We start from the raw sequence: 23,917 nt of genomic DNA on the forward strand, positions 1-23,917 counted from the left end.
AATGTCAAGCTTAGTGAAGGTAAAACTTAACTGTTCACAGAGTGCCACAAAGATGACGTTTTTCTGTAGTCTGATGCGGAAATGAAGATTGCTATGGTTCCCTCATCAAAAAGCCTATGGGTTTTTTAATTGGGTTTTGGATTATTACAGAAAATAAGCTCTGTGAAAAACAAACATTTAGAATACATTTTGTTCAGCAAGATAATCTTCACAAGCAAACACCACTTTTAGGACTAAAGCAAATTCCTTGGATGTGAAAACCTACTTTCTGATTTTGATACTAATTTTCTGACACTTCCAAAATACCTGTTTGATGCTGCAGTGTCTAGCAGAGTAAATGTCATCAGCTTGCCTCAATCGGAGCATGGTGATTGTTTTCTAAGACATTATTTTGTCAAGCTTTTTTGAAAATAAATCCTGTTAAAATGACTTCATCATCCGCTGGCTGCAAAGCTTCATTAACTCCAAGTATTAAAGTGATCCTAGAATTATTCTGAATTTATTTGTGATTTGGAACACTGCAGAAAATCTACTTTGCAAAGCACATTTTAATATTTGCCGATTTATTTCAAGCAACATTCTTTATTTTATTACTCATACCACATTATTTTTCCAAATTGAATTATCTACTGTCAGCCCTCGTGTGCCACTTTACACATTTCACCCCATGTGGAGAGGGAAACTCTGCATGTTTGAACATAAACACTCTTGCTCTCAACGTGAAGACCTGGTGGATATGGTTTTTTTTCCTCGTCCAGTCACTGGTGGTGCAGCAACACAGCGGGGCTGGTGAATTATGGATGTGGTGCGATCTGGGAAGCTGTTTCTCTCACCTTCCTTTTATTCCTCATGTTCCTCGATACGTCCACCCCTTTTCCTACGGCAGGACAACGTCAGATATTTGATGTGAGCTTTATTCACGCCTTTGCCTTTGTGTCTGTTGGCTCTGTTTGCTGCGTGGCTCTAGGATCTGCAGCGTCAATAGATTAGGACAGTCAGAACACCATGTCGGTCCCTACAAGTATTAGATGGATGAAATTTAGTACAGTTGTTCATCTTCTCCTGAGTATATATTCTAATGATTTTGTTTTTCCCCTGAGTTTTCCAGTAGTGTCACTATGAGGTGTATTATATTGTAGCTATTTATTTTTTTGTCCTGCTGCCAGAAATAGTCACTAAAGCACAAAATGTGGATTAATCAGCAGCTGAAAATAGTCCCCAATAAATGCCCTTATACCTCCTGTATGATTAACATTGGAATAACTCTTCGCTTTGATCTCCCATGAGGTTTTTCAGTAATTCTACAAATGAAAATCTAAATGCAAAATGAGAGAAAAAGTCTATGTGATCAGTATTTAAGTTTTAACATTTAAGTTATTTAGATTACAGTAAGATTGGGCAACATGGTCAGAGTCCTCGAGCACTGAATATGTAATTTTATGTCGCCCCTCAGGGTCAATTCATGTTTGACACGTTCTTGCAGACTAATGACATTCCCATCAGTCTTAGTTGTACTTTGTTTATTGCTAATTAGCAAGTGAGTGAGTGAACTAAGATGGTTAATATTATACCATCTAAAAGTTTGTGTTATTAATGTGAGCATGTTAGCATTTAGCTCAAAACACTGCTGTGTTTAAGTACAGGCTAGCAGAGTAAGCATATTAGCATGGCTATAGACTCTTTTTTTGTCTTTTGATATCAGTGTTTGTCTTTTTGAACACACTTGTTTGCCTAAGTGTCCATGTGGCCGCAGTGGTAACCAAGCCCTGAGATGTACTTGGTTTTAACTATGCTTTTGCGTGCACATAAATGCTGCCTCGGGTGTCCAGCGTTTTTTTGGCTCTGTATGTCCTCTTAAATTAACCCTACGCGTACACAACATGCAATGCGCACATGACTAGTCATGCTCACATACACATACTCACCGTTGTCACAGTGTGCTTGATTTAGGGGCATACCAGCACTGCTCTTGCTTTTACTGTGCTGATCTCACAATTAGCCGTAACCTCTTTGAGTGTCGCCATGTTTCTTGTTTCAGGGTGGAACCCCGTTAACCCTTAGGGACTGTTTGGTGCATTTTACGCGCTTTTCATTCTTCATTTTTTGATAGTTTTAGCTGTGTTCATGCATATAACATACATTTTGACAAAATAGTGTGCTTTTATTTAAACTTAGAATTTCCAGCTCCTACAATAAATCTAAAATACACTGTGTAAACATTGTTACATTCAAACTGTTAAGTGCAAAAAATTGCCATTGAAACCAATTCAAAGTGAAATTTTTGATCCCACCGCCATCAAAGCATGAAAACAGCGTACATAAGAACCTCATTCAGAGTTGAGGCCTTAAACCAGATACTGATTGCTCCATCCCTCCCTCCTTCCCCTTGTGTTTCCTTACAGAGAGCAGCCCATCTTCAGTACGCGGGCCCACGTCTTCCAGATCGACCCAAACACCAAGAAGAATTGGGTTCCCACCAGTAAACATGCTGTCACCGTCTCCTACTTCTTTGACAGCACTAGGAATGTATATCGGATCATCAGTCTGGATGGATCTAAGGTGTGTGTGAATAAAGCACTCAGTGCATTGTTAGTGTATTTATGTCTGTGTTGTTTTTATACTTAATGGAGCTCCAGAGAGGTGTCAGTTTAACTTAACATGTCCGGTGCTGTCACTACATTTGATTTTTGTTAATATATCCCACCTCTACCTCCAGCTGGTCTGAGCCTGGCCTCCCTCTGTGCTGAGGCAGTGAAGGAGGCGCTCGGGCCTGTCATATCTATGTGGCAGTGATTATTTTAGTCTGGAGAGAGGTGCAGGGGTGGAGTTAGCATAGTTATGTAAGAGCCTCTGTGGATGACTACTGCTGTTGTTGTTGAACCAGCAAGTTTTTGCTGCGTTCTGCTGGAAATAGCAGAGATTTGGTGGGCTGGTGCTGGAGGATGGTATTATCCAGACAAACAATAAGTCTTCTCAGCAGAGAAAAGGAAAACAAACAGATACAGATGCCACACAATGAAATATCTTTCTGCTTGCCTTTCTTTTCCAAATTCCAGAAGTGAAAAAAACATGAAAAAAGTTGAAAAAATTCCAGTGGCTCTCCTGAACCAGTTGTGAAGTTGTGAAGCCTTAAAACAAAACATCTACTAGTTGTGTTCAGTTGAAATTAAACACTGATTGTTGTCCATGTTTTATAGGAATTGTTTTTTTACAAAGAAATAAAATATTCAGTTATTTCCCAGACAAAAAGAAGCAGGTCTCTTCTATTAATTGTCTCACCTCAGAACACTTTAGATTTATCTTGTAACTCCCAGGTTGGGAACCACTTTACTGAACTACTGTAAAGACCTCCATTAAGTCAAGTCAGTTTGATTTAAAAAGCCAATCACAATTTGCCTCAGAGGGCTTCACAGAATACGACTTCCCGCTGTCCTTGGATCCTCAGGAAGAGCAACTGAGGAGTCCCTATATATAGTCCCTATATATGGTATATATATATATATATATATATATATATATATATATATATAGATAGATAGATAGATAGATAGATAGATAGATAGATAGATAGATAGATAGATAGATAGATAGATAGATACTACGCAGGAATTGTTTGTACTGTTTGTAAATACAACATTCTGCTATTGTAGGAACTTGTTATACACAGATTTGTTTTTAAACTTGCACCAACCTTGCACATTATGAGAGCTAATCTGCCCTGACGGCACAGTAAGCATATGCATTAATCGAAGACCCAGACCTGAGCAACAGCCCCCTGCTCTCGCCAGGAGGAAGGACAGAGAGCACAGCACAAAGAGTGGCTGCTCCCTCTGCTTCTCCGCCTGCCTGCAGGGCGAGGAGGAGAAGGAGCTGCTCTCTGGCATGGAAACAGGAGATAATATCAATCAGTCAATCATATAGCATCGGTAGGCTAATATATGTTGGATTTACATATTAGATAAATAATAATCACATAAATTAAGCCCTGCTCACTTTTTAATATGATTTATTTTTATTTTATTTCGTTTTGTTTTTTCCATTGCTGTTATGATAGGACAGGCATTAGAGGGGGAGAGAGAGGGGATGACATGCAGCAAAGAGTTAGGAGTCAAACCCATGGCTGCTGTGGCAATATTAAACGTATCCATTGTTGACAGAGAGGTGCTTGCTTGCTGTTGGACACTGTGTTAAGCCTACATATTTGCAGATGGAAATATTTTCACTGAATATTATGACTGGAGAGACCGAAATGTTTTGGACGTCAACAGATTTTATGGCCAAAAACAATAGCGGAAACCCTGAGCTGATGATAAAGCTGCTTGCTGTGTGAGAGAGACAGAGAGAGAGAAAGAGAAAGAGGGGAGAGATGGTGGAAGATGGATTATTGAATAATTATTGCAAACTCCTCACTGACTTCTTCCTTTTTACCAAACAGCACAAATAGAATCCAGACACATACATGCACTCACAATACCATAATCTCCAGTGACATATCAAGATATCCAGCTGCTCACGCCAGAAGACAGCCGTCCCCACTTCCAGCTGTTTCCTGAATCCAAAGGGCTTCAAAAAACAAACAAAAAAATGAATGTATTGAATGTGTTTTCTCCTCCACAGGCCATTATCAACAGCACCATCACCCCCAACATGACGTTCACCAAGACGTCGCAGAAGTTTGGCCAGTGGGCCGACAGCCGGGCAAACACAGTCTACGGCCTCGGCTTCTCATCTGAGAGTAACCTGGTCAAGGTGAGAGCACTCGGATCATGAAGCATGCTGGACAGAGCCAGGCTGTCGGTGCGCAGAGAGATAGCAGTACCATGAAGGTGCTTATCGACTTACTTAGTTAACTCAGACTTGCCTCTTCAGGTTCTGTGCACGTTCCCATAAAAGGGGGTGTTTGGTGTAACTCCTCTACCACACAAAAAAAGATCGATTGTGTGCCGCCTACTTCTGCCTATGAAGAATATGAAAAGGTTATTACAGCTAAAAGCAACACTGGGAATAAAGAAAGAAAGGAATGCTGGCAGAAAGTGCATATATTTATTCTATCACTTTGTGCACTCTCAGTATCTGCTGATTATTTCTACCGTGACTGCTGCACATTCTGTAGCTCTTAAACTCGATGCAACTTATTTAAAAGTTCTACTCGAGAACTGCAGTTCGCTCTGACACTGTCCCATAATGAAAAACATTTACATTTTTGGAGAGTTTCATTGATAAATCAAGTCTCAAAATTGTAGATAGGAAACCTTTACATTACTGCCACATCCTAAGTTAACTATTAATGTGCCAGTGCTACCTGTAGCTTTATAGAAGTCTTTTTTAATAGCCAGCGTGGGCAAATGGCCAGAGAATAATAAGAACATATTCAGTAGTTTAACAAGAGTAACAATTATCAACAACTATCGATTCATGTATAAAGCCACGTTAATGTGGTATATGTGCAGTTGCGTGCAGACAAAATACATTTTTTTAATATATCCTTATTCCACCTTACAAACACTCATCACTCCAATCTTGTGAAATAAACAAAGTTTTTATGTCTTTTAAAAATAACAATTGATTAGTCAGTCAGTCATTTTCTGTAACCGCTTGTCCTTGTAAGGGTCACGGGGGGGGGGGCTGGAGCCAATCCCAGCCGACATCGGGCGGAAGGCAAGGTACGTCCTGGACAGGTCGCCAGACTATCGCAGGGCCAACAATCGATTAATTGATTTAATTTTACCAATAATCAATTAAGGAAAGTGCTTTCAATTTGCAAACTTACTTAAAACACTTTGTCCATCCATAGTGAACCTCTTAAAGTTCTGGCACCTCAATCCGCAAGATTTGCAACAATGTTGAAGCTGAAAGTTGATTTTTAATTGAATCAGAATCAGAATCAGAAATACTTTATTGATCCCTGAGGGGAAATTGCCTTTAGTTACAGATGCTCCCATTCTAAAGTCTTAATAAAATTTAAACATAAGTACTAATATAAAATAAATATATCTAAACACTAAGTATAATATAAATGTACATTTGTTCTTGTTACTACCGTGTGATAAATAAAACAACAGATTAACAACATTTGAGAATAGAATATTACACATGGATGTAGTTATTGCAAATGGATGTAGTCATTGAAACACTGAACGTTAAGCTGTTGTGGACAAGGTTTGACGTGCAGCAAAAATCTAGCTTTAGGCTCAACATACCTCTCTAACCCACTAATATTTCCTCATAGTACACCTCTCTGGTTTGATCAAAATGTTTATGTTCTTCTCTCTCTCTTCAAAACATGAAAGCTGTTGTTGAGCCGTAGAATGACTTGCTGCTGTTATTTTTAGTTTGCAGAAAAGTTTACCGAGTTCAAGGAGGCGGCGCGGTTAGCAAAAGAGAAGTCTCAGGAGAAGATGGAGCTCACCAGCACTCCCTCTCAGGTAACAGACGCCATCATCAGCACTGCATCCTTTGCATACTTTGAAGAAGTGAACCTCAAGGGTCAATGTTCAGCTGTATTGTCATAATGCAATACGGATTGCATAATGAAACCAGTTACAGCCCCCTTACAGAAAATGTATTAGCAAATATTGAAATTAGAATAGAATAAAACAATAAAAAAGCCAATAATAGGCATGTTTCCACTGTGGGGATTCAGGGTGAAACGGCCTCGTAGTCAGTCCTCTTACCCCGAGTGTCTCCACTGCAGTGTAGGTCCCCAGTCGGACCCATCGGACTCCGGAGTTGACGTAATCCGTCTTCTTCCTCTTTCTTCTTTCTAATTTCTTCTTCTTCTGCTGCTGGGTTTTGTGCTGCATTTTCATTTTCATTTTACTATCTCGAATGAAGCCATCCAGTTCAGTCTTAAAGAGCTGCAAGATTTAATTATTTGACTAAAGGTAAAAAAGCGTTAAACCAGAAGTCATTTGCTCCACTAGTAGAAGTTACCCACTCGGGCACACTGGACCGCGCTCCGCCACCATATCATGGGCCACCATGGGTGGTGTGGAAGATCTGGGTACTTTTAAACCCCGGAAGTAGAGCGTTTTTTGCTACATGCGCTTCTAAGCAGCTCTCATTGGAATAACTGGGGCCCGACCTCCATGCTGTATCCAGATCTTCTTAATACATCCATGGTCCCACCCAGCAGTTTTTCAAGGCAGCACTGAAGTACCTACCCCGAGACTTGTTTAGCCACCGTAAAAGCACTTAAAAATTCTCGTAAAGTGGCAGTTCTTGTAGTGGAAATGGGCCTAATAACTTAGATAGATTAGAAGCCCTCATACAAGTTACTTTAGCTTGAAAAAGGTTATGTTTGGATATATGAATTTAGGCTGCTGCACAAGTTAAAAGCATCGTCATTCTGGGTGTTATATTAGTTATAACAGTATGTGTTAATGTTTTGCTTTTGACTATCTATCTATTTATCTATAGAGATAGATAGATAGAAAGATAGATGGATAAAGAAGTAGATGTAGACATGTAGAGCCAGATTCCTCACATTTGTTCTGAACCACATAAACTTCACTCCTAAGAAACTATCAGCAACTATTTTTTTTAACTTTAATTTATCAGCCACACAGCATCATGACAAGAAATGACACTGATTAGATGCTAATGCTCATAGCTAATTCTGCACTGAGGTTAACAGGAAGGCACTCTCTCTGAGATTTCTCAGCTTTTACTGTCTGCTATTCTTGCAGTATCAGGCACAAAAACTCTTCATCTTGACGTCCTTATAATCTCCCAGTCATTCTGATAAACGTGTTTCACAGTGTGAATATGTTTTCCAGTCAGAATCAGTGCTAATTGAATGTTAATATGTTAATAATGTTGATAACCAGCCCTATGCGACACCAGTGCCAACCTAGGAGAATTATAAATGAATGAGAAATGGATTCAGTCCTGGTCGGAGGCGTTTCATGTTTCACTCAGCATTACGCTCACATTAGAGCCACTGAGCTAACACCTTGTGGCTTGTTTCACCTCCTCTGCTCTCCCCAATGAATCGTCCTCAGGGTGGTGCTGTAAAAAGGAATGTGTTGTCAGTCAACAAACCGGGTAAAAAGAAGGTAAAAAAAAATAAATGGAAGAGCTTTCCATGCCCCCCAATGGCCCTTTCCCCCCCCAGTTTTTCCCCCCAGTCAATGATGCAAACTCTCCTCAGGTGTTTCTCCTGCAGCTTTCTTGCAAAAAAAGCATCATTTTCTAAAACGTGAGCACATTGATGAATTTGTGCATATCAGTAAAGCCCAGTCTCGTCTCTTTTGTCATTGTTTTTTGGTAAAATCCCATCATCAATCTTTAACAACCATGTGTATCATCCCAATGTCAGACTAACAACCAGAGGAACCTCGTCTCTGTGGATTTATCCTTCCACTTCTGCTTTCATGCTCTCAAAGAATGACAGTCGGCTACAGTGAGGGATGTCTCAGTAGCCACCAATCACAGTGACAATAATTATTATATATAGATAAATGGAAAAGAAGACACCATGTCCTCACAAAAAAACATGGTCAGAGTTCTGAAATGTGTGTATGGAAATATTTTCGACAGTCTTTCAATGTTTTTAGCATCCCTAACTACATTTTAGCAGAAAATACTGTTCGTTTTTGAGAGCGTGGAATCATTAACACTATTGATTGTTAATTTGTCTGTGTGTCATTTCCAAATTTAGCCCCTTGAAACCTGAGAAAGTTGGCTTGATTTCTTTCAAAAACCTGGGGAAAAGAAAATAAGCAACTTTGCTTATCATCATGCTCAAAATTTAGCATGAAATGAGTCAAATGTACATGAAAAAAACAAAAAAAGAAAACTGGAAAGAAAAAAACAAGAAGAAAAAATGAGAACATGACCTGAACTGCTTAAAAATTATAATAATTCTGTAAAATAATAATTTAAAAAAAAACATAATTATGATAATTAGAGAATAGTTCTCTGGAATTTTTTCCTTGTCTTTAAAAAAAAATCTACCAGTTTTTTGCAAGTTGCTGTACTTTTCTTGGCAAGTTGGTCATCGCCATTTTGCTATGGTTTCGACGGAAGTCAAACAATTTAACTCAGAGTTCAAAGGGTTTAAATACTTGTGAAATGCGTCTGAATGCAGCACAAGGAAAGTGATGTCGATCCAGCTTTCAAAGGGTTAAACAAAAAGTTCAGCAATTCAGGAAATTGAGTTTCTTTGCATTCTTGCAGAGTTAGATGAGAAGGTCAATACCACATTAAATATAAAGATACAGCTGCTTAGCTTAGCTTAGTTTAGCTTTGGTTAGCTTAGCTTAGCTTGGCTTGGCTTGGTTTAGCTTGGCTTATCTTAGTTTAACTTGGCATAGTTTAAAGACTGGAAATAGGAAACATCTAGGTAACTCTATTCTACTCTAATCTAGCACCTCTAAATCTCACTGTTTAACATGTTATGTGTGTGTTTTGTTTCACCCAGTGGGTGAATTTTGTTTCTGGACAGAGCCAGGCTAGCTGTTTCCAGTCTATACGAAAAGCTAAGCTAACTCTTTCCTGCCTGTAGCTTCATATTTAGCATATTGTCCGTATGAAAGTGAATAAACCTTCTCTTTTTAAAATGGTGAACTTTTGTATCAACAAAAATGCTTTAATTTGTTTCTGGATGAATCTTTTTTTGTCTGTTTTCGTCGATGTGTGGAAGCAGGAGTCGGCACCAGGTGATCTGCAGTCACCACTGACCTCAGAGAGCATCAACGGTACAGACGATGAGAGAGTCACACCAGACACACCTCAGAACCCTGAACCCAGAGCAGAGCCTTCCCAGAATGCACTGCCCTTCTCACACAGGTTAGCCAGAGTTTTTCCAGTGTGTCCCACAGATTTTGAGGCTTGCTTGAAGACACTTGGCTAAAGCATTAAAGGGTGAATGCAGGTGTCCTTGTGACAGTTTGAGGAAAATTTGTTTGTTGTTTTTGACCATTAGAGCTTAGGGGTCGACCGAGATTAGTTTTTCAGGGCTGATACAGATACAGATTATTCATACTTAATGAGACTGATTAAAGATATTTGGAACCGATATGCATTTACAATAAAAATAAAAATATTTATGTTTTTTGTATTTTTTCAAAATTTTGAATTTGGAATATAACAAACTCCCACGCTAAGTTGTTTTTAGATGTCTTTAGGAAATGTTTCATCAAAACTGAAACTTTCAACATCAAATACAGCAAGTTCTCTGCAACTTTTTTTTTTATCAATTTCAGTGAAAATTTTACAAAGTAAAAGTTCCATGCTTACACTTTCTTTGCATTTATTGCAGATTTTATTTTATCGGCGACCATTAAAGTAAAACACCGACACAGATAGTCGTGGCTTCGATAATCGGCCAGGCAGATAATCTGTCGACCCCTAACTATAGCATCTGAATACAGCATCTGTAGTAGAAACCCAAAATGCATGTAAGTTAAGTTAAGTTTATTTTATTTGATATGGACATCACAAGTACATTGAGACTGTCCCAGTGGACAGACCAGATGTCAATGCTTAGGTGTTTATAGCACACGTGCTAATTTTCAACACCAGTCCATAGGCGGCTTTTCTGTATGAATCTGAAAATGAGCACACTAGGTCCCTTTTTAATTGTTAACACACCCAGATCATGAAATGATCACACTGAGGAGTGTAAATTAAAGAGCTACTCGTCCGTTGGCGACTCTCTGGAGTGCTGATTTAAAATGAAATTGGCACAGTGCAGCAGAGAGCGCTGCAGCTCCTGTCGATTCATTCATTCATTATTAATCTGCTCCCCGGGCCTCTGGACAGCATTAAAGCATTACATTAAAACACTACGCATGCTTCCTATTAATTATAAACCACTAAATGAGTGGAGATAGTTTTGTCAGCGGTGCTTTAGGGGATATTAATGCAGCAGAAAAACTTTTAAAAAGTTACAACCATGTAGAAATGAAAGTTTTCTAAAATGCTTTTCACATTGTTCTGTGAGATGTTCTTAGACTACGGTTGGTTGCAGTCCTTCTAACAGTCTCCCCCCTCACATCCCAGTTCATCCAGCATCAATAAGCACTGGGAGGCAGAGCTGGCAGCGCTGAAGGGGAACAACGCCAAGCTGACGGCGGCTCTGCTGGAGTCCACGGCAAACGTCAAACAGTGGAAGCAACAGCTGGCAGCCTATCAGGAAGAAGCGGAGAGGCTACACAAACGGGTATCACTGCTCAAATAAAATGATTCGCCGAAAGGTTATTTTGACCACGCTGTGATTACATTTTTTTTGTCTAAATCCAGGTGACGGAGCTGGAGTGTGTGAGTGGCCAAACAACAGTGATCAAATCCCAAAAGACAGAACTCAACCAAACGATAGAAGAGCTGGAGGCTGCTCTGAAGGCCAAGGAGGAGGTACGAGAAGGAGCGCCTTCCATAGACGTGTTTGTGTACTTGTACATAAGTATTACGCATCTTCAAAATATACTCTCTTTACTTCCAGGAGTTGGAGAGACTTAAAGCAGAGGTGGAGAGTGCCAACGAGTTTCAGTCTCAGAAAGACTCCCTAACACAGAAACTGCAGGTGAGTGAAACGAGTGTATGTATGCTTTACTTGCAGCTGATTCAAGTCATATTCCACAGACTGCAAATATGAGCAGCTGACACTCAGACGCCATATATGGTGGATTTCTGACAGCTGCAGCATCTCCCACTTTATGAAAAACTCCCAGAAGTGTAAATAAAATCCTATGTTAACATTTCAGCAGTTATACAGCCTTTTAAAAGTATAGCATTCACAGGGGGGCATTTTACTGCAAAACGAGTTCATTTACTTTTGACACTTTACCTACGACATACTGTCAATACGTCTTACTTTAACTGAAGTAGGGTTTGGAATGCACATATTGTTTAACCCTTTAAAACCTGGAGAAACTTAATTTTTCTTTTGATGCTCTCAGATTGATTCCATAAGTATTTAAACCTTTGAATTCAAAAACATTGGAAAAGGCACACTGCAATTTTTTTAAAAAGTCAGGGAAAAACTATATTTCTAAATATCATAATTACATATTTAAAATTATGTTACAGAATTTTTGTAATTTTTCACACTATTTTGACTTTACTTAACTTTTCTTTTTTTAAGATGTCTTTTTTTGGCTAATTTCTTGCTAATTTTTGGGGTCATTTTTTCTTTTGTTGCTCATTGCCATCTTCTCAATTTTTTTAAAAGACATCAAGCCAATTTGCTCAGATTTTTATATGGTTAAAAAAGAAGCTGTGTATCCCAAGCAGTGCATTATATTTGGTTCGTCATGTTATAATGACTGTTTTAGGCTACATATCCCTTCATGTTGTGTACAGAGCTATGTCATGTCCTAAGTGGTAACAACAAAACGATTTCACCAAACCAACACTGATATGTTGAAGGTATTAGCTAATTGCAGATATATCAGGATGTGCATATGTGTGGCCCGAGTAACAAGACATGTCAGTACAGAAACGCTTCTTCTTTTCTTCGCAATCTTTTTTACAATTCTTTAAAGGAATACTTCACCATCCCATATTACCATTTGTGTTTAAATTTCTCATCCAGTGTTTCGTTGAGCTCTTGAAGAAAGCTTTGCATTTCTAGCATTCCTCCACGGTGAACGGAGAATTAAAAAACAGAGAAAATTCTTGATGAATTGAAGTCATAGGGCTCTGCGTTTAACAACAGCAAAACTGGATCAAAACATATTTTTACAAACTTGCTCTTTACAAACTCTCATACAACTTGTGCAGTGTAATCCAAGTCTCATTTATCAAGTCATATGTGAGTACTCCCCAGACAGACAGCCCTTTGTGACAGGGAGCTGAAGTGTGAGTAAGTGTGCACGGGAGCACACGAGGTGCCCGTGTGTTAATGTCTCTGACGTACTGCTATTACTGCTGAGTGCTGCTTGTTCCTGTCTGTCAGTTTGTGTTTGGTCTGGCTAGTTTCTAAAAATGAATTGTCTTCTGGGATTAATAAAGTTGTCTGAATCTGAATCTAAAAGTGAAACTTATCGATGCTCTCAGCAAAGACCGACTCCCATGATAAATATAGTAATTTCCCCTCTCTGAACACAGGAGCTGCTGATCTACAGCTGCTCTGAATATTCAAATAAAGTGTACACTTAAACTGATATTGATTTTTTTAGGTGGCTAAAGTATGTTTTGCTGCGGCCCCATCCACAGCAGGACATCTCTTAGCTTCCGTGCCGGTGTTGTGGGACTGTACTTAATTTATCAGAGGAGGGGGGTGGCTGGGGTGTTACTTTTTTATAAATTAAATTTAAAATACTTCTTTTCAAGTTGTGTGTTCCTCACCTAAGCCAAAATTAAAAACACAAGTCCCTTCTCAGTGCTAACATTTTTTTTTATAATGCCTCAACCATATTGTAGCACCTCTTCCCCCTCACAAGTAACGAACAGTCCCTATCCCCAAACACCAAGGTAGGCCGGCATGGCGACTAGGAGCAAGCGCAGAACATCGAGTCCAGTTGATGTCTGACTGAGGTGTTTACCTGATGGAATTATTCGCTTTATCTGGGTGTGTTTGTCTGATTTCAAGAAATTCCATTTTGTCTGATTTCAGTCGCACTAACACATTACATGTGTTTTTAGATTAATATTTTATTTATTTATTTATTTTTTTCAAGATTATTTTTTGGGGCTTTTTTGCCTTTTACTGACAGAACAGCTTAAGTGTGAAAGGGGGAGAGAGAGAGCGGGCGACATGCAGCAAAGGGCGGAGGCTGGAATCGAAAACGTGATGAATCAATACAACCTCTGTACATGGGACGCCTGTTCTATCCGCTGAGCCATCAGGCACCCCGTTTACATTTGTTTAAAAAGTCCAGTTTTAGTCGCACTGACACAATAATTGAACTTTTTCCAACATCATGTAACATACTGAGTGTGACCCCATTCTTTAGGGGGAACCCACAGATATACGCCACTGCATATGTGAAAAGAGGGTGTACAAAGCTTAGGGCACTTTAAAGGGACAGTTCGGCCCAAAATTTAAAATCACATATTCTTCTTCTTATCTGTAGTGCCTTTTATCAGTGGAGATGTTTTGTGTGAGTTTCAGAGTGTTTGAGATATCACTGTAGAGTTGTCTTGTAAGAGTTAGAGAAGCACTATTTAAACTAGCCTGATACATAAAATTCTGATTCTTTAAAAAAATAAAATAAAATTCTATAAAATGTGTTTGTTTTCAGGACACGGAGTCCAAGAACCAGACTTTAGAGGCCCAGCTGAGCGATCTGGAGCAGCGTCTGGAGAGCAACCAGCAGGAGAGGGAAGCCTTCCGCAAGAGCCTGCGCTCGCTGCTGGAGCTGCTGGACGGCAAGATCTTCGAGCTGACGGAGCTGCGGGACACGCTGGGTAAGCTGATCGAGGGCAGCTAGAGAGACAAACACACCGTCACCAATACCTACACCGCAGCCAGCGCTCAGAAAGGAAAGCACCTGCATGTTGGCACTCACATCCTCACTGACATGTAACTTGAATTTCTTTCTCCCACACGTGTAGAAGTTTACACACGACTTTATGCATTAGCGGTACACACATTTTTTTGCTACACGTTTACAAACAAGCCAAGTGAAAAGAGGCTTAGCTTGGACCATGCCTTCCCTCCGCTCCACTCTGGAATATTCTCTTAACAACACAAAAAACTCTGAAATGTTTTTGTTTTTGGAAAATCATTCCGTTTGCGGGGATTTTTATTTATTTATTTTTTTGCTCCTGCGATCGTGCAGACTTTAATTCATTAAAGACCAGCTTTCTCTTTTCGAGCTTTTTTGCTTTGGTGCATTCTGCAGTCACCTGGAGTCGGTGATTATTTCTCCCCTCTTCTTCTTTGATTCATCGTCAGCCAAATGAACACTTTGGAGTCACATGAGAAGGACTCGAGCTTTTCCTACACTCTGATTCATTTTTATTTGAACTCTTGGAGGGCGACGGGGCGCTTTCGAATGTCATGAAGAGACAAACGTTCCTCCTGTGACTGAAATCCACCGAGGGACTGCCAAAAGAATACAAAAAAAAAGGCCAGAGAGGACTTTGTCTTATATTCTTATACAATATATGAGCAATACAAAAAAAGGGAGCATCAGAGGGTAAATAAACACTTTCCACTCTCACTTTCAGGTAATTTTACTCCTCTCTCGAATACGTTTTAACCACAAGCGAGATTTTATTCACTTTCTTTCTATACACTTTTTTTAAAAGAATCTAACAAATTCATAGTGCACTTGTAAAAATGGAGTTTGTGTGTATGAGTGACTCTTTCTTTCTCCTCTTGTTTCTGTTGCGACTTGAAGTGCAATGACTGAATCCTTTCTGTTTGTTAATTTATTACGAAACCGTTCACTGAAGACGACGATGAACGTTGTACAAAAGCAAAGATCTTTATTTACATCTTGTTTTCACTTAATCTTTTTTTTATTGTCTGGTACGTGGCTGTCGAGTTAGTTTCCTCTCTTTTATTTTGAAAAACTGGCAATATTTTTGAACTATTTATGAAATGAGACTATAAAGAAGGCGATCGTGGGTTGGATTTGCAGAGAATCTTTTTCTTTTGCCAAATAACGTTTTCCTGTACAGATTTGAATTCTTGCTGATGTTGCCTTTGGTACAGAGATGCATCAATGGTAGCTGACTAGCGGTACTTTATTTTTTGTGGGATTTACTATTGCCAAAAATCCAGCGACATTAAGAGGAATAGTATATACACCTGAAGAACACTATTTAAGGGCTTGTTGTAGGTTCGGGTACATTCGGGAGACTTGAATGATTTTAGCGGTGACTTTATCACGTTGAGAATTACGAGTATTACAGCTTGAAAGGGAAAAAAAAAAAACATTTGAATAAGACTTTTAAATGTTGATTATACCACATGCTTAAAAACACAAATTGTAATTTTGAGTTTATAGTAAAACAAAACCAAATGAAAATGATGCTGTTGTGTCGTTCTTTCAATATCTGGTTTTATCACTTCCATCATGTTAAACATTGGCTTCCTGTAGTGGAAGAAATATTCACATATTTTGAAGTAAAGTTGAGTTAAAGTTGCAATACCACAGTCCTGCATTTACAGTCTTAAGTAAAAGTACAAAAGTATGTATGTATATATGTGTGTGTGTGTGTGTGTGTGTGTGTCTGTGTGTGTATATGTATGTATATATATATATATATACATGTATGTGTGTGCATATATATCTATATTCTACTGATGATTGCCATCTTGTGGACAGTTATTGTTATAGTACTGCAATGCACAGATCTTTTACTTTCATCACTGTGGCAAAAACTAACATTTTGGGATGGTCATTTTCTAATATTATTGTAAAAAAACCATGTATTAAACACCAAACAATCAATCAATTAGGAACTGTACTTAAGTACATTTTTTTTTTTTGTACTTGAGTATTTCCATTTCATGGTACTTTCTACTAAACTACACAATTACATTTTGTAAGCAAACATTTTAATTTTCACTCCACTACATTTGTTTACTGACATAAGCTACTGTACAGACCCACATTAACTTTATTAATACATAATATAAAATATAAATCAACCAATGAATCACAGCATATTATTTATTTTAAGCTATCCAACGTAATGTATTTTGTTCTTTTACTTAAGTTAGATTTTGAATGCAGGACTTTTACTTGTAACTGTATTTTCACACTTTTGCAGCACTACTTTTACCAAAGTAAAACATAAAAATAATTATTTGCATTAATGAGTTATTATTTTGACTGATAGTTTAATTTAATGTGATGTGTGTGAAATAAAAATGTTATTGCCAAATACATTTACATGTACAAGGAATATGACTGGATGTTTTGCTGCCAAACAATTTTAGAGAGAAAAAAAAGTAATTTTAAATAGAGTAATATATAAGATAAAATATAGAAGCAATATAAAAATAATAAATGAAAAATAGAATATACAGAACACAAACTGTATAAGGTGCAATGGAGAACCAAGTCCAGTGTGTGTTAATGTAGTTCAGTTCACATTTGTCAGATCCATCAGGCAGGTTTATAATTTACAGAGGGAAGACTAGTTTACACAAGAGGACAGCGTTTGCCCAGATACAACCTGTTGACTAGAACTAAAACCCTCCCCAACTCCTCCAGTCTTTGATTTCTCATGTAGTATCTCTGTCAGGCCGCGAGACAGAAATAAACAGGTGTGAGGTTGACATTTTCAAAAAGGTGTGGATCAAGAGTAAAAAAAAAAAAGATGATTTTTAAATACAAAATGCAGAAGTTTTAGGATTGAAGCAGCACATAAACCCATTAATGTGTGTCATTAGGGGGAAGAATAATAATGCTACTTAAGAATAATCGTGCTACTTATGCAGTTTGTTTTCCACACTAGTTAATTGTCAACTGTTAAAGCTTAATATGGGATTTGTTCGATCCCGTATTGGTTGTGCACAACTAAAAACCAAACTGAACGCTTAAGACACGCTTGACAGACGTGCAGACAGACTCATGACATTCGATATTGTCTAAAAATACATATGTTAAGAGCCTGGCAAGAACATAAAACAAGGGCATTTCCTTTTTTTTACAGTTCAAATTGGTCACAGGCTGCAACAAATTAACCCAGATGGTCCTTTTTGTTGTATATGCCAAATGCAAAGGTTCAGCCGGTGTGAACAGATGACAGATTAACCTCCCTGCGTGTTGCAAATACTTCAGATGAAACACTGGAAGACCCGTTTTCTATTTCAAGATTACTGCTGAGCATGAAGACTCGAGCAGAGGACGCCTGGCTTAAAGAGTGATAAACAGAGCAGTGCTGAGTTGTGGCGAGAGGCGAAAGCAAAGTCATCAGGATATTACAACAATGGATGCTTTGACAGAAGATGTGTTGCGGCCGGATGTGGATGCCGAGATGACGGCACTGACATCTGAAGATGTCACCGGACAAAACCCAGTGGTCAGCGATGAGGTGGAGGACCTTAGAAACAGGTAGAAATCAGTTATTCCTAATATTGTGTTCTGATTATAGCCTACTGTTGTAGCTCAAAGTTTTCTATTAGTTCCACTAACTGCGTGTTTGGCTTCGAGTTTGAGTACATTTACATACACTCAGTTGCCAGTTTATTAGGTACACCTTGTTATGACAAATGCACTTTTATACAACAATAACTCAGTTAGTGTAACTCATTCAAATCAGAGGTGAATTTTTACATATAGGTTTTATTTTGTACAGAAAACAAACATAATTATACAAAAGTTGTAACATAGTAAATAATAATAATAAATAATATATAAATAATGCATTTCTAATATTTTCCAATCCATTTAATTTAAGTGCTATTACAAGCGTTTATTCAATGTTACTCTACCATAAGATTTGACTGGCTATAATGCCAAAGAATGTGTTACACAAGTATCCACTTTACCTGAAAAACATATTAACAGCATTAACAAAACTGACTAAGGATGGCAAAAAAAAGTTATACAGGTTGTGTCCAGGGTGTCGTGGAAGTAAGAGTGCAAAAATAAAATATTCTTGCATGAAGTCAAATGAAAAAAAAAAATGGCTTAACCCTCCTATTGTGCCACAAAGGGTCAGGTACCTTTTGTGTTTCAGGTCTTGGTTATGATTTGCTAAGCCAAGTTCTAAGCCGTTGTAAAATATTATATAAAACCACAGCTGTGACCGAATTACCTCCGTCTCACTCTCATAAAGATGATACCTCAGGAACAACTTTATGGGATTTCCTCAAATTTGGCACAAACGTCTTCTTGAACTCAAGGATGAACTGATTAGATTTTGCTTGTCAAAGGTTGAGCTCAAGTTGACCTCATGTCTGTCCATTTCTCATGAATATGATATCTCTGGAACGCTTAGAGGGAACATCTGTTTGGACTTAACAATAAACTGATTAGATTTTGGAAGTCAAAGGTCATCTTGACCTCGCAAAACAAATTTTTGGCCATAACTCAAGATTTCATATGCTAATTATGACAAAATTTGACACACGTTTAATAGGAAAAAACGTGGTGTGATGTGATTATGTTGTATATATTTCCAAAAACTATTTTCTGAACATTATTCAATGTCATAATTTAGGAACAGAAGGTGAGACATTTGATCAGAAGGTGAATTGGTGACACTAATTTTGAAACTGTGCCAACTGTATCGATTTTCTGTGCTACTGGGTTGAGAACGGGAAAAACAGCAGCATAGACTTTCTTTATTTATTTCACTGCTGTGTTGTTTCTCTACCTTCAGTTTACGTGAGGCCGTCCATGATGACAACATCCGGCCTAAGATGCAGTGCCTGATGATGGACTCCTCCTTTTCCATGGTAACTATGCAAGGCGAAGACAGCGGGATTGCATGGGAGACGACCCCCAGTCGCTGCGCCACACCGTGGGCATCTGAGGCTGGAAACGCAGCTGTGGATCTCGGCTCTCCAGTTGCAACGCGACCCGCCACACCTGGGTCTGTTCCAGCGGGAAAGATTATCTTTGTCATGGATGAAGAGCTGATGTCGAGACGGAAGAAAACTAAAGAGAGGTTAACTCAGAAGAGCAGACAACCAGAAGTCCTCTCTGAAAGTTCTGAGAATGTCTCAGGAAGGCCGGAGCTGGTAGAAGTTTCACAACCAAACGTGAAACCCGAAGAAGGAGACGAAGAAGAAGCGAATAATCCTCTGGTGGATAAAAAGCTGTTCCGCTTAGTGTCTGAAGGCTCTGAAATCCTTAACATTGTTGTTCCTCCAGAGCTGGCAACTGTGGATGAGGAGGAGAGCAAAGAGATGGTGGACAACCTTTCTTATTTGGAGGAGAGCCTTGTTCCTAAAGCCAGTGGAGACACTCATGACATCGAGCTGGAGATCGCAGGATCAGATGCAGCAAGTGGTGATCAGATTCAGCCCTCACCTTCCGTAGCTATACATGTAATGGATCCGCCAGGGGCTCCAGTGGCCAGACCTCCAGTCCGAGGACCCGCTGGCAATGTAGACTACTTTGAGGCATTCAACTTGATTGATGCCCAAGCTCCAGGAAGTCCTGCTGTGGTTGCACAAGGACAGGTGGAGCAAGACCAGGTTGTGCCGGAGATCCAGGGCACCGAGAAATTTGTGCAGTCTAAAGACATCCCCACAACAACTGACAAGTCAGACACAATCAGCCTTGCAGAAATGACCAGTGAGCTTCTAGACGAGGTCTTCTATGGCGGAACAGACAACTACGCCATGGAAAGTCGAGACAAAGAGGCTGGACGTGGTGCACCCTTGAGGCTACCTTCAAAACAGAGTGGTTCAACTTTGTTTGGAAGCCAAGAGGACATCCTGACTCCAATCTTTCTACCTGCAGGACCTCCCAAAATTATCGACCAAATTTTGCTGGAGGAGCCAAAAGCCATGGCATTCCTTTACACAGACCTTTACGAGGAAGCACTCGGAAGTCGGAAAAAAGAAGAGGACACAGAAAGTCTGACGTCTGAGAAGTCCTTCCACAGCAGGCATTCAGACCGGGAGGCCAGGGGATATTTAGAGAAGTATGTCCTCATAGACGAGACTCCTGCACTGGAAGGGGAGCCATCTGATAAAGGGAAATGCCCAGAGGAAGGCCCTCGGGTATTGACCCAGGACTTGTTCGAACTGGGTGATATGCTGTCCAGCAATGAGAAAGGTGAGATGCCGAATTCAGAAGAAGAAATCACGGACTTCTTCAGGTCCAGTGCAAATTCTTCTCCGTGTGATGTAGAGCCGTTTCCCAAATCATTGGAAGAAGATGAAACCCAATCAAGTACAAAGAGGAGCGCAAAGGCAGACAAAAGCGTCAAGATTAAGGTAGAAAAAGTGGCTAAAATCCCAGCAGATCCTCTGAGCGTCTTAAGCTTTGAGACTCTCTCAGAGGAACCAGATTGGGGAGGTACAGATGATTATCCTGCAGCTCTGGACGATAAAGATGTCAGTGGAGATCAGGAATTGTTAAGAAAAGATTTGGAAATGGAAAAACCAGTTGTACCTCCAAGGAGAAAGGCAACCGCTCCTAAAACATGTCTGGAACTAACACCTCTGACTCCAGTTGAAGTTATTGTGGAGGAAAAAGAAGAAGCTGGTGGAAAGGAGCAGAGGGAGGAGGAGAAAGAGACGGCATCACCCGCAGAGACTGCCGATGAGGGAGATGGAGAGGAAATGATGCAACTCTCCAATGTCGCTTTATTGGAAAATGCCTTGGCTGCGGTTGAGTACCCACAAACTGAAAGTGTAGAAGATGCAATAGCTGTTGGAAACACAACACCAGCTGAAGCGAAAGACTTTAAAACAGAAGAAGAAACAAGTGAGACTGAAGCAGCTACAAAACAAACTGAGTCAGAAGAAGTAGACATTAAGTCGTCAGAACTGGCTGAAACAGAGGTTCATCCAGAGAAACAAGTTGATAGTTCCACCGAACCATCTAAACTCAGACAGTGTGTAATACTTTAACTGAGCTGCTGTGTTTTCAACAAGTTTATTGCCAAGTGGCTTGCTGATGTGTCCTTGTTCAAGGTCTTAAAATAACAGTAGAAATAGCCAAAAATCGACTGAGGTAAACTCGTAAAACATTGTACATAAAAAAAGCTAAATATACCAAACCAAAAAATGCAACACTTTTATTTGCTCCATTTTTCACAGGATCCATGACTTTTTAAAGTCCTTACTAGACATATTTCTCTCAAAGGGAATATTCATTTCGCAACCAGGAGCTGTCTCAAATTCCATGAATCTGGCATTACATCCAACCGGCCTCACAACAGCAGACCAATGCAAGATCACCACCTGAACGGCTGACACAACAAATGGTTTGCACAACCAAAGAATTTCTGCACAAACTGTCAGAAACCATCTCAGCATTCTCACCATGGTCTTGAGCTGACAGAAGTTTGTCATCATAACCAAGTTGTGTGGATGTTAGGCCATTTGGCTGTAATGCCAAATTCAGGAAAGCAACATTGGAGACGTTGTGAAGTTAATATATGTTCTTTGAAACCTGAGCAAACTGGTTTATTTCTTCCAAAATATGGAAATAAGGCTATTAGCAACTTAACAAGAAATGCCCCAAAAATAGCAAGAAATACAAAAAAAAAAAAATTACAAGAAAAATTCCCTGAAAATTAGTACACACAAAAAAGAAAAAGAAAAAGTGTTATAACAAACAAAGAAACGGGCAGGGGGGGAAATTGCTTAAAATTTGAACCAGATAAATAGTATAATAAAATAATATGTATATTCCCCCTGAAACATAATATAGTATTTATAGTTGTACAATTCTGAATATAGTTTTCTGGATATTTCCTTTGTTTTTTTTTATTATTCTCTTTCTCTCTTTTTAAAGCTCCTTATCTTGTCATCTTATGGTATTTTTTTTATCCTTTTGTTTCATCCAGGGTTTTGATATAAATCAAACCACTTTGCTCTGGTTTCAAAAATTTGAATTACTTATAAGGGTATTTTAATCCAGCACAAGAAGACTGATGTCTGTGTTTCAAAGGGTGAAGTTCATGGGCAACATCTCTGGTGGACATTTCTGCAGTCAGCATGCCAATAGCACGCGCCCTCAAAACTTGCACCATCTATGGCATTGATCATGTGTTCAAACTGCATATTTTAGAGTGTCCTTTTATTGTGACCACCACAAAGCTGATCTCTGTAGTAATGATGGTATGTAATCAGCATATTTTATGCGTGGATGGATTATGTTGGAAAAGGAGAAGTACCCACCAACACAGATTTTAACAAAGTTGCAACCAAAATTTAAGAAAAAAAAAAATATATATTGTGTGCATAAAAAAGCATTAGATCTTTAACTTAAACCTGTGAAAAATAAGAGCAAAAGGTGTTGTGTATAAAGTTTAGTTCAGTAATAGTTTTTAGAATTTGTGTCCAATTGTATCTGGCTGTCCTCTCATATGAAGTCTAAAATCTTTCCTTAAACAGTCTCACATTGATGAAATATCCAGAGGAGGATATTTTGCTGTCTTTCCCAGCAGTAACCCAGTCTCTGCAGTGTGGACGAGTGGCAGTAGTGCATGAATCATAGTATGTTTGAAAGAGCGAGGTTTGGGTCACGAGTGTGAATAAAGCAGGGTGAGAGTGCATGTGTCGGTGTTGGTGTGACGTTAGTATGAATGTTCAGCTATAAATAAGCCTCTCTGGCTGTTAGCTGACACCTCGTCTTGGCTGGGAGTCCATGTGCCCTCTTGTAAACAGTCATGCAATATGTGCAAACATGCATGTTCTTTGTTTAGCTGTGTTTTCCAAAACTGAGAATTTATGCAAAATTAAAACACTCTGTGTGTATGTGCTTCTACATTATCTAAACCAAATATCATGCAAAGTGCTAGTTTTTGACAGTGCATGGATGCTTTTTAGTCAGTCAAAATGAGCTGTTTTTGGACAAGACGGAGCAGTATTTACCAGATAGTGTTGCCTCTAGGCCTGAATCCAATGAATTCCATCTGCAGCTCAGCAGTGATCCCTGTTGTGTCTGCTGACCTTGAAGAGGAAACTCCCAGATATACAAATGCACAAACAAATGTGTAACAGGTAAAAAATGGTATGAGAGGGGAAGGGGTGATGCAAAATGGGGGAAGGGAATTCAAATAGTTTTTTAAGTACTATGGAGGAAGTTTTTGATACTGATCTTTTTTTTTTATTTGTCTTAGAGGAGGGACACTGAATTTTAAATGGTCATATTTTGTATATATCTTAACTACTCGCAGACCCCCAAAAGCTGCAGGTGGGTCAGAAAGGCATGTTTTCTTTAAGAATATGCAAAATCACACTATTGTCATAGCCATAAACTGTGCAATAAGTTTAATCATGGTGTGGAAAGGGTCATGCATTTTGCCTGTTACTCAGGGAGGCTTAAGAAAAATATTTGTAGCTCTAGGGAGGGTCATTATATAAACAAACAAACAA

At 39.0% G+C, this 23,917-nt stretch overlaps 2 protein-coding genes across 4 annotated transcripts in view; both read left to right on the plus strand.

Annotated features, from left to right (window-relative positions):
* LOC121960229 (homer protein homolog 1) overlaps positions 1-15,926 on the plus strand; it is a 33,673-nt gene extending 17,747 nt beyond the window's left edge. For 2 of the 3 annotated variants that reach the window (XM_088071189.1, XM_088071187.1), the window contains exons 2-10: positions 2,403-2,559; positions 4,618-4,749; positions 6,333-6,425; positions 8,004-8,057; positions 9,650-9,792; positions 11,008-11,167; positions 11,248-11,358; positions 11,447-11,527; positions 14,190-15,926. In XM_088071189.1, the coding sequence (XP_087927315.1) occupies positions 4,648-4,749; positions 6,333-6,425; positions 8,004-8,057; positions 9,650-9,792; positions 11,008-11,167; positions 11,248-11,358; positions 11,447-11,527; positions 14,190-14,378 (933 nt within the window). In that variant the 5' untranslated portion in view covers positions 2,403-2,559; positions 4,618-4,647 and the 3' untranslated portion in view covers positions 14,379-15,926. The remainder of the gene's footprint in view (positions 1-2,402; positions 2,560-4,617; positions 4,750-6,332; positions 6,426-8,003; positions 8,058-9,649; positions 9,793-11,007; positions 11,168-11,247; positions 11,359-11,446; positions 11,528-14,189) is intronic. The other variant, XM_042509861.2, reaches the window with a different exon arrangement.
* Positions 15,927-17,595: 1,669 nt separating this feature from the next.
* LOC121960181 (uncharacterized) lies at positions 17,596-23,306 on the plus strand. Its single transcript, XM_042509796.2, has 2 exons — positions 17,596-17,963; positions 19,237-23,306. Exons 1-2 carry the CDS (start codon positions 17,839-17,841, stop codon positions 21,440-21,442), a joined length of 2,331 nt encoding a protein of 776 aa, XP_042365730.1. The 5' UTR covers positions 17,596-17,838; the 3' UTR covers positions 21,443-23,306.
* The last annotated feature ends 611 nt before the right edge of the window (positions 23,307-23,917 follow it).

This window comes from Plectropomus leopardus, chromosome 20 (assembly GCF_026936395.1).
Source record: "Plectropomus leopardus strain MGB_pleo_1.0 chromosome 20, ASM2693639v1, whole genome shotgun sequence".
NCBI lineage: Eukaryota > Metazoa > Chordata > Actinopteri > Perciformes > Serranidae > Plectropomus > Plectropomus leopardus.